Here is an 11,491-nt window from a genome sequence, read left to right as displayed (position 1 = left end):
TAGTTTTGTTTCAAATTTCAGAATGTTAATTTGCGTGTTTTTCATGTGTAAAATGGTAAAAAGCTGAATAGAAAAAGAGTTCAATTAGTTCAAAAATTTGAATCATATATTTACATCATATATTTGTATTATATGTTTGCATGAAATATTTATGTTACATTTTTGCATCATGAATTTGTATTATTTTCATTCTACATTATAAAGACAGATTTTTATTATCCTTTATTTCATTTATAGGAGTATCTCAACTGGAATACAGACGCATGGTAAATGCAGAAATAGATGTAATCTTCAGGTGCATCGAGTGTATGCCAGCTGAGCCAGATGTAGCTCCTGAACCAGAACCTGAACCTGAAGCTGAACCTGAAGCTGCACCTGAACCTGAACCAGAAGCTGTAAGTTAATAGAATTGTATTAGAAAATACTACTAAAATATATATATTGTATTTAAGTAAACTATTCTCCATGAAAAGAAATTTTTTTTTAACATCTTTATTAGTAATATTATTTAATCGCATGTAGCAAGGAAATAATTTAATTATTATTATTATTTGATAATGAATCCTAAAATATTTTAACTAGGGGGGGGGGGGGGGTCACACAATAAAGGTTTTTATGTCTGACTTGTATATAAATGTTGACAAAATTGAAGTGAGTGTGCGATCTGTGAAATAAGGCGTACAGTGACCTATAGTTGTTAATGTCTGTCATTTTGGTCTTCTGTGGATAGTTGTCTCATTGGCAATCATACCACATCTTCTTTTTTATATCTATTTATTAAATCTTTGATAGTGTAAAATGTAAAGCACCGTGCAGCAGGATATGCCTAATTTCTCAAGGGCACTGAATCTGATCACTCCTTATCACAGTTGTGTAAATTTACAATCAATAAATTAACAACTCTATGAAACGTTTCCCCCTAGTTTTGACCACAGGAAACAGTGAGTTGGAAAGGTTTCTGGACATGCATAATTAACTTTCTATAGTCATGATAGTGTTTAAATCATTTTGATGTGATTCTTGAGATGAAATGGGTGTGTATATATAATTATTTTGATGAAAGCAAGGATGCATGTTAGTTATATGTCCGTCACGTGGTAACCCGAATAATTCAGTCGTTATATTCCGCTGATCTACGAAGGCTACATTATCGCCTGAACGTCTTCCTCGATCAAGACCGTCAACCGGAAAATTCACACCGCTTTGCAATATGGGAATTTTGATTTAAATTGGCAGCTAAAGAAGGAGGAGTTCCGGATGTTAATTGATGATAAATGATGTAAACTGATGTTAATTGATGTTAATTAATTATTTTCGGATTTGTGTTAATTGAACACACGTGTTTGGTAAGACAATTTCAAGAGAGTTGCGCAGACTCATATCCTGATCGCCGCTGATTGGCTCTCTCTCACAGAGAGCAGGCGACGCGGCCAATGATCACAAGGAGTTCAAGCCCTCGTGTGGGAGAAAATCGGACACGGAAAGGGCTTGAATTATTCGAGTTAGTCACGTGGTAATACGTATACTTATTTTATGAAATTATTACAAAGATATCAAATAAGAATAAAAGATGATAGATCTCGATTTATAGGTATATCCCTTCTGTATTCTTTAATTTTTATTAAGGTAATATTTTTCTATTCGTTAGTATTTTTTGCCCTTTTCTCCTTTTATTCATATTTGGTCCATTTTTCTGTAAATTTTATCCATTCTCAGATATCCTATCCATATTTCAGACCTTAATAACAAAAAAACTTGATGGGATGGGCACCATGGTATTCACACACACTCAACAATATACACTATATGATTTGGAAAAAAAACAAATATATTCAGCTGGGGCCCCTAAACAAAAATGTGTACTTGTTCAGAGAAAATTGATAACACACTAAGCTCTTAAAACATACATCTGTACAAAACAAAGAAAGGCCAGAGGTTCCTGGCTTGGTTGTATATTTCATTATCTCAAATAAATCATTTACATATTTAATCAAGAAAGGACAAGAAAGTACAAGAACCATTTTATCAGTGTTATTTTATTTGCACTTCCTAAATCATTTGTACATTGGAATCCTGAACCCCCCCCCTCCATTCATAACTAGATATTTTAAAGTTCAAAGGTTAAAAAAAAATCAGATACAAGGGCCTGTGATTGGGATTAAAATAACAGTCAGTATTGAAAGTTTATCTACCAGTATACTGATAAAATTTGTAGAATTATAGGTTGCAGTAAAATAAATTAATAAATTGGAACATACAATTTTCTGTATATTTTTTTCTATTTTTCTACATGCATGTATCATATATTCCTTTTTGAAAAAAAAAACAAGAAGACAAGCTGTTTGTTATACTCAGAGCTTCTCAAAGCCGGTTACTATGTAGCTGGTCATCATCTCCTCAACACAACTGGGAATTCTTTATTTTTTTATTTTTTTTTTTGGGGGGGGGGGGTCAAACTTTTGAAATTATGTTCTTAGGGGGGGGTCATTATGTGGTTTTATAAAAGAATGGGGGGGTTCCCAACATAAAATTTTATATCAAAAATTTTAACCGACCCCTTCAGCTGATAAATAATGACCATTCCCTAACTAGAATGATAAAAAATAGATACAGATTAATAGTTCTTTTTTTAGGTAAATATTATAATCTATGTTTATATTTTAGGCTCTTAAAGCAGCAGAAGAACAGCCGTATGTATCAGCTGGTGACATCGTCGACACAGCAATGGAAGTAGTAAGCGACGACGACTTCAACCTACCCAGCCGAGGCTATGTGGAGCGTTCAGTAAACAGACTTCGAGAGAAATTGCGTCCAGAGGAACCTAAAGATCTGACTTTTGAGGTAAGAATTATTTATATAAAAAAGAAAACATCAAGCAAAATCGTTAAATATAATAAATGTAGAACAATTCATAAATTTAATATATTTAATTATTACTGTACTGCCTTTGACATTGAGCATAACCAATACCGCATAGTACCATCAAGTCATTATGATTAGTTAATTTTTATAGGTTCCAGTAAATATGTATTTAGATATTCTGTGTATGAACTAAACAAAATGAAATCGCCAAGACATTCAAAGTTAAAGTTATCATTGAAAATAACTTCATATTTTAAAATATGTTGAAAGTGCTATACAACCAACGACACATTAACTCTCATTTTCGTATCGATTTAAAATAGTTCGTTAACTGGTACTTCAATACTTACCTTTTGTCACCCATCATCGGACACTTTTTAAAAATTCCATTTATACTGTTGAAATGTGTCACAAATTCCTCCAAAATCAATACAGTTTATTCATATTTTATTATGGGGCCGGATCGACTTGGGGCCGGATCGACGTGGGACGGATCGACTTGGGCCGGATCGACTTGGGGCCGGATTGACTTGGGGCCGGATCGGTTTGGGGCCGGAACGACCGGATACCTTCCCTATGTCGGACAAGGAGAAAAAAAAAACGTGGTGGATGACTTTTGTTTTTCGCTACATATTTCTGATGTTGTACGTTCAAAGGTTTAAATAATGTGCTGGTTCATGGTCTCATTTATCGGTTCTCTGTTTTATATTGAGTTGATTGAAGTTCTGTGGAAATCGTTGTACCGGTTATTTGTATCATCTGAAGTCCATTACGGGACTTCTGGTATCACTTTATTTTAATTCACAATTTTGGTATTTAGATATACTTAGTTTTGTTCGTTTTGTTTTCACTATTTCGTAATATTCAACCTTTCCGGAAGTAGATTTTTTGTGACTCAAGATCAGACTGTTTTGATATCATAAACATTGTAAAATCTTTATTTATATCGAACGAACAACACCATACACAGCACATTATGAGTGGTTTAATATCAAAAATGTTTGGCGGCGGTAAAGGAAAAAATAAAGCCCCAACGCCCCAAGAAGCGATACAAAAACTTAGAGAGACTGAAGAGATGTTAGAGAAAAAACAAGCTTTTCTAGAAAAGAAAATAGACCAAGAAGTAGGAACAGCTAAAAAGAATGCGGCTAAAAATAAAAGAGGTAAAGTCTAGTCCAACTGACCAGGATCATCTTTATAATTTTTTAGAATAATTTTGTGACTGCAATATCTACATGATCTATAAATTCTAGATCATGGTCTGGGGTAGTCCAAATAATTATGATGTCTTGAAAGGCTATATTTTTATATTTTTTTAAAATATAATGGCCTTTCAAGACATCATAATTATTTTAAATATAATAGATTTTCAGGACGTCATAATTATTTGGACTAGGTCTGGAGATATACATATAGAAGACATCCTTAGGTACACATTTAACATCTTAGCTGTTCTCTGAGATCCTTTGTCAGAAGTTATTTACAGCTAAAGGATTACAGCTGGTCAATCACCTACATACAACTACATGTACATATAATTCACCTTATTGCTATTTTCATTTATTCATCATTACTGGAGAATCTTGTTCTTTCTCCCAGAGTCTTTAGTCTTTAGTCTTTAGTATGCGTCATCTTGACACTGATTTTCTCATATGTACATGTACTTTGGTCACTTGCGCGTTTGAATACATTAATCACGTTTGTATTTTCTCTTTGTACTTTCACTTTAATTTAGGTAGGCGCTGTTGATACTGATTTATAAAAACATATGATCAAATCTTCGAGTATCGTCTATAAACTCGGAAACTGCATATTGTATGTCTGCACTGGCTTCTGTGTTAAGTAATTCTTCTAGATCTAGATTAAGTGTTCCTGTTTTGAAATATATTGACTGGCGGAGTTTTTCTCTATCCAAACTGTAATTGTCACAAAATAATAAAAAATGTTCTACAGATTCTATTTCTCCGCAAGTACATTTGTTTTCTTCTACATGTCTGTTAATGAAATGTTGATACCCCTTTAGTTTGGAGTATCCTGATCTGAGACTGTTTAGTATATTGAAGTGTTTTTTTGATGGGAAGTCGAGTTTGATTCTTTTTGATGCATCTGGGTGATGATTAAAAAATCTTCTCCCAACCTCACTAGATTCCCATTGTGTCTTCCATTTTTTAATGACTGATGTTTTCGCCGCTTGTTTGATGTCTTGTTTTGTCGTGATTGAAGACATTTCCTCCCTATTATCTGCCTCTTTTGCCGCTGCTTTTGCCAGACGGTCAGCCTGTTCATTTCCCTGTATATTAGAGTGCCCCGGTGTCCAAATGATGTTGATACTAAAACCCTTTTGTTCCAATTTTATTTTCCTGTTTTTGATTTCTTGTATGGTTTTGTGATAGTTTTCTGATTTCCAATTTAAGGTTATAATGCCTATGGCGGATTGGCTGTCAGAGTATATGTTAAGTTGTTTAACATTGCGGTAATTATAATTGTCTATTTTTTCCAGCACAAGTTTAATGGCTACTAGCTCTGCTAGTAGTATTGATCCTCTGTTTGATACAGGGTACTGTATTGTTTCCTCCTCTTCATTATTGTATATAATGGCTCCTGCACCACAAGGCCCAGGATTTCCCATGCATGAGCCATCTGTGAATGCCACTGTTGTATTTGGAGGAAGTTCTTCTAATTGTTGTTTTATAAGTCTTTGTCCTTCAATGGCTTGTTCACTGGTTCTTGTTTTGGAACTTCCCAATGTGGTCCAGTACTCCGGTGCCCTTCTAATTGCACACATGCCACGACATTCATATTGCTGTTCAATATTATTTACTTCAATTGATGTTTCCTTCTTCATATCATCTGCCTGTAGTATCATTTTTCCAATTGGAGAGATGTAAGTTTCCGGAATAGATTCTGTTTTCCAGTTTTCTAGCTTTTTCTTAATTGGGACTGTTGTAAAAGATGAGGTAATTTTTGCCAATTCTCTAATTGCTATTTCTTCTCTTCTCAGTTCTAAAGGTAAGACTCCACCAATTATCTGAAGAACTTCAAGGCTGGAAGTTGAAGGCATATTAAGGCATAAGGCAAGGCCATGTCTTTGAACCTCATCCAACTTGTGTAGGTTTGTTGAATTTCCAATCTGCCAAACACAGCTTGCATATGTGATGGTTGAACAAACAAGACTTTGGTAAATTTCTATTAGTCTTTTTGTTGGAATATTAGCAATACCCTTAATTTCTCTAATTATTCCTAATGATCTTTTTGCTGTTTTCAGTACATTATCTATATGAGTATTGAAAGTCAGTTTTTGGTCAAGTGTAACTCCAAGAATTTTAGGATTGTTGTTGTGTTTTAAAGTTCCATTACCAAGCTTAAGTAGAACGGATGTAGTATTTTGTATACTTTTACTGAAAATACAATATTCTGTTTTTTCTAAACTCAATTTCATCCTCCATTTGTTGCTCCATTCATTCACCTTGTCAATATCTGTTTGAAGATCTTGTTGTAGAATATTGATGTCCTCACCTGTGTGCCATATGGTTGCATCATCTGCAAATTTACATTTCTGTGCCAGAACGGTTTGAAAAATATCTGCTATAAAGATGTTGAACAAAATAGGGGATAAGACTGAACCTTGTGGTAATCCTGTATGTGTTTTAAATAGTTCTCCTTTTGTGTTGTTGATGTTGATTACTGCTTCCCAGAGTCCATTCACCAGGTTGGGAACAAACCCCCTGTATGGTGATTATACCTGTATAGAGGGATAATCCTTCTTTAGAGGGATAAAATTATCCCTCTATACTGGATTTAAAGCAAAATAGGGCAGAATGGCACCAGGATGACTGGATACGAACTATCAGTAATTTAACATACAATGTACAATGTACTTGAAGGAAGCAAAATATTTTTATAAGTGGGGCGAGTTGGCAGACCTGTATTCAGTGGGGTTTAAACCCTTTTCGTTAATAAGTGAGTTGTCAGACTGATTTTTCAATTTGATTTTACACTTTTTCAAATTGGGGCGAGTCGGTAAATAAGAGTGGGGCATTTTTTTTTATAAAGTGGCGATATAGTGTGGGCCGATTGGCCAGTGGGGCAAGTTGACATTATTTGATATCTACTCATCGTGTTCGGGGGTCATTAAGGGTGTACATCATAAAGTAATATATAAAGTATATTATAATGGTTGTGTGGCGTTCTAAACTAGATTTTATGAATTGTAAATGGTTTTTGGTCTAATCTAAAACAGCTGAGATGTAAAATAGTTATCCCATTCGGACTTGGTGTGTCAGTGTGAGATCACCCTCTGGCTCCTGCCATCGGGGTGATCTTACACTGATACACTGCGTCCTTGTGGGATAACTATTAATGATCATCACAGCTTTCAATCATGGTGAACAATAGATTGTACATAAATGTATATTCAGTCGGATAAGCAGCAAACTGGGCATGTGTATATTAAACTAAGTACACTGTACATCAATTGGTGCATCACCTGTTGCAGGTTACTGTCATTATAAGTAGAAAATGCCATTCTGCCCTATTTTGATTTAAATCCAGTCTAAACAGAAATACCTCTCTATAGAGGGATAATCACCATATAGAGGGTTTGTTCCCAACTTGTTCACCCACTGTCACTGCCTTTCATTTCCATGCGTCTCTCTTCAAAAATTAAATAGATTGTACTTAAATGTACATGATACGGCCAGTCACCATCAAAATTGATAATTATATATGCCACTTAGCAGTGGCAGATTTACCAGGGGCATGTGCCCCCCACCCCAATCCAGGTCACAAATTTTATTTTTAACATAATAATTTTTAACATAATAAGTGCCCCCCAAATATCAAGGTTCTGGATCCGCCCCTGCTTGGAGTCCAATTTTCATAGCCAATAATGCAATTGGTACCATATTTTGGGGGAATACAATGTAGGTCCAGTTAATAGTTATTTCAGAATTATAAGAATAATTGCAAAAAGCACTTACATTGATTACATTTATTCATATTTTGGTGTATTGCAGCTGCCTTACAAGCATTAAAAAGAAAGAAGAGATATGAAAAACAACTGCAACAAATAGATGGAACATTATCTACAATAGAATTCCAAAGAGAAGCTCTAGAAAATGCTAGTACAAATACAGAAGTACTCAATGTAATGGGCAATGCAGCCAAAGCTCTTAAAGCTGCTCATCAAAACATGTAAGTTATAAAAAATCTACATTTGTACTTCCAGATTTAGGATACTTTGAAGTTCTAATTGCGGGTTAGAATATAGATACTAGTCAAAACATTTACTAAATTTTATCATCGGTATAAGGACATCAATCCTAAATATAGCTCAACATGCAGACTTCTTATACGTTCAGGTATTTCACATCCAATATTTTATGGAAATATTCTTTTAAAGCACAAAAATGTCAGTATTCACCTCAGAAGCTAACAAAACCTTTAAATAGACTTATTAAGAAGGGACATAGTTACGATACTGTTGTCAGGTCATTAAAGATTGCATATTTTGGCGTTAATATTGATTCACGTATAGGGTCTTTGCATCAGAACTAAACACATTTATTCAAAAACCAGTTGTTGGCATGACACAGGTTATGTTCTTCTCATTATATGTTATGATGGTATGATATTAAACCCCTAACGGGAAGGATTGTGCCTGATGTTCATATGATGAAATCATAATCTTTCAGTCAGTTTAATTGAAGTCTGGAGCTGGCATGTCAGTTAACTGCTAGTAGTCTGTTGTTATTTATGTATTATTGTCATTTTGTTTATTTTCTTTGGTTACATCTTCTGACATCAGACTCGGACTTCTCTTGAACTGAATTTTAATGTGCGTATTGTTATGTGTTTACTTTTCTACATTGGCTAGAGGTATAGGGGGAGGGTTGAGATCTCACAAACATGTTTAACCCCGCCGCATTTTTGCGCCTGTCCCAAGTCAGGAGCCTCTGGCCTTTGTTAGTCTTGTATTATTTTAATTTTAGTTTCTTGTGTACAATTTGGAATTAGTATGGCGTTCATTATCACTGAACTAGTATATATTTGTTTAGGGGCCAGTTGAAGGACTCCTCCGGGTGCGGGAATTTCTCGCTACATTGAAGACCTGTTGGTGACCTTCTGCTGTTATTTTTTTCTATGGTCGGGTTGTTGTCTCTTTGGCACATTCCCCATTTCCATTCTCAATTTTATATATGCTTAGCACAACAATATAACAATATGCATGCATTCTTTTTCAAATTGAGGTTTAGAAATTTAAAAATGACATTCTGACACATTATTCCAGATTGCTTTGTTCAATTTAGTAACATGTATATTCAATCAAAAGTCAAAACATACACATCTTTTATGTAGTTTGTAAAAAATACATCTAGGAATATTATGGAATATGGATATACATAATCAATGCATTTAAGAAAACAAGAGGTGAAAATACCGAAGCGAATAGATGTCTCTTTTGTTCAATTACTGGTACGATTCATTTATGATAAATTCTTATAAAATTTTCTAGGGATGTTGATAAAGTCCATGATTTAATGGATGATGTAGCAGAACAACAAGAAATAGCCAATGAAATATCAGAAGCCATCTCTAATCCGGTTGGTTTTGGACAAGATGCTGACGAGGTAAGATATATTATAATGTATTATAGTAAAAGTAGTTTTAGGCTTGGGAAACCTCATGTACATGTAATTTTGTGAATTTCTTGGTTTCCTGTAAATCTAGAACTCAGAATAGCTTATTACATGCATGCCACATTTTTTAGCCTGTCCCCAGTCAGGAGCCTCTGGCCTTTGTTAGTCTTTATGTTTTTTTTTTAAATTTCAGTTCTTTTATATGTTTAGGAGTTTAGTGTGAGGTCCATTTTCACTGAACTAGTACAAAATTTTGTTTAGGGGCTAGCTGAGCTGCGTTGAGTACCCATTATTGGCCTTCGGCTGTTGTCTGCTCTTTGATGAAGTTATGTCTCTTTGAAATATTCCTCATTTCCATTCTCAATTTTACTCGTAAACTGTCTTGAGTATATAATTATTTTTTTTTGCAAAGGAATTGTGGTTTAATTTATGATTGTCATAGATAAAACATTTTGAGTACTGGAATATGTATGAAGATTTACAAAAGTTTCTCATATTTATTTTACAGGACGACTTGATGGCAGAATTAGAAGAACTTGAACAGGAGGAACTTGATCAGAAATTACTGGATGTTGGTCCAATGGTAGATAACCTCCCAGCAGTACCCAGTGAACCTGTGCCTGTAGCTGCTTCCAAAAGTAAGACACAAAGCGGTAGAATTTTATACGGATTAAAATAAAATAGTTTCTTCTAAACTGCATATTAAAGTTATAGTTTAAGTACATCAATTCTTTATCTTGATGTTTCATTGGACAGACTCATGTCAAGTACAGAAATACATTTATCTTATCTAGGTTCTACACCATGATTAGAAGAACCATTGGAGGTTCACTAAATACTAATTATAGATCCATGTGTGATTTTACTATTTGCTCCCATATGCATACAAATGTATATTATATGTATTGTCAGTTAACGGTCAACAGATGCTGTATGCAAAATGGGTTAAAGGAGATATGGGCTACTCATCAATGAGACATCAAGTAAAAATCACATAAAAAAGACAAACCATCTATGAGATCAGCAATAGATGGGTGCTTATACAAAATGTCAAGCTTTAAATTGACCCTTCATGGTTTTTCGTGGGTACAGGTGAACCATGAATTCAAATGTTCAACGAAGTATGCATTTTCTATAGGATGTGTATGCAGCGATTAGTAAAACCTTGAAATAAATACCCAAGAAAATGCAAGTTTTCCTCAATCCACAGACACTTGGGCATGTGTAGGGTTAACTAAACTAAAGATCATGTGACTTGATAGAACATCTGTAAATCATGTGACTTCATAGAACATCTGTAAATCATGTGACTTGATAGGACATCTGTAAATCATGTGACTTGATAGAACATCTGTAAATCATGTGACTTGATAGAACATCTGTAAATCTTATAAATGAAATAGAAACATGTGAAAGAGTGGTCAAAAGTACAATCTTATTTGGGTCTATGGTCTTTACTGAAGTCTACATGTACATGCATATTATATTATATGTATACTAAATGAATTCAGTTTTGAATAAAAAATCTTTCTGCTTTTCATACATGTACAAATAGTTATATGTGCATTATTGTTATATATATAGTTGTTTAGTTGTATATGTAATAAATTACTTTTTGTAGGCAAACCTCAACATGACGATGATGAATTAAAGGAATTAGAAGCCTGGGCAAGTTAAAGACATCTGACAATCTATCTGTACTGTAGTAGTGTAATATTTACTGTTATAAGTTCATTGTTATCAGGTTTTTATACCAATTTTTGTATGGTTGCTTATTTATTGATTATTTACTGACAGATTTGAAAACAAATTGAATTTGTTTAATTTCATTTTAGATTTGTCTTTTTCTCTGTAAAAAAAATAAAACATATATTATCCAACTTACATGTTTATGATTATATTGAAAAATTGGGAAATATCGGACTGATTTTTCTTTTCTTTAAGCTAGTTGTCTTTAGTAAAGATGGTAACCTATTAGAAAGGATGTTCAT

At 33.8% G+C, this 11,491-nt stretch overlaps 1 protein-coding gene across 1 annotated transcript; it reads left to right on the top strand.

Moving 5' to 3' along the window:
* The first annotated feature begins 3,738 nt into the window (after positions 1-3,738).
* On the top strand, positions 3,739-11,384 carry LOC143078779 (charged multivesicular body protein 4b-like). Its single transcript, XM_076253745.1, has 5 exons — positions 3,739-4,025; positions 7,878-8,055; positions 9,377-9,491; positions 10,009-10,138; positions 11,122-11,384. Exons 1-5 carry the CDS (start codon positions 3,839-3,841, stop codon positions 11,175-11,177), a joined length of 666 nt encoding a protein of 221 aa, XP_076109860.1. The 5' UTR covers positions 3,739-3,838; the 3' UTR covers positions 11,178-11,384.
* The last annotated feature ends 107 nt before the right edge of the window (positions 11,385-11,491 follow it).

The sequence above is a fragment of the Mytilus galloprovincialis genome, chromosome 6 (assembly GCF_965363235.1).
Source record: "Mytilus galloprovincialis chromosome 6, xbMytGall1.hap1.1, whole genome shotgun sequence".
NCBI lineage: Eukaryota > Metazoa > Mollusca > Bivalvia > Mytilida > Mytilidae > Mytilus > Mytilus galloprovincialis.
The sequence above is the reverse complement of the archived record's forward strand: the minus strand, read 5'-3'. Positions and strand labels throughout refer to the sequence as shown.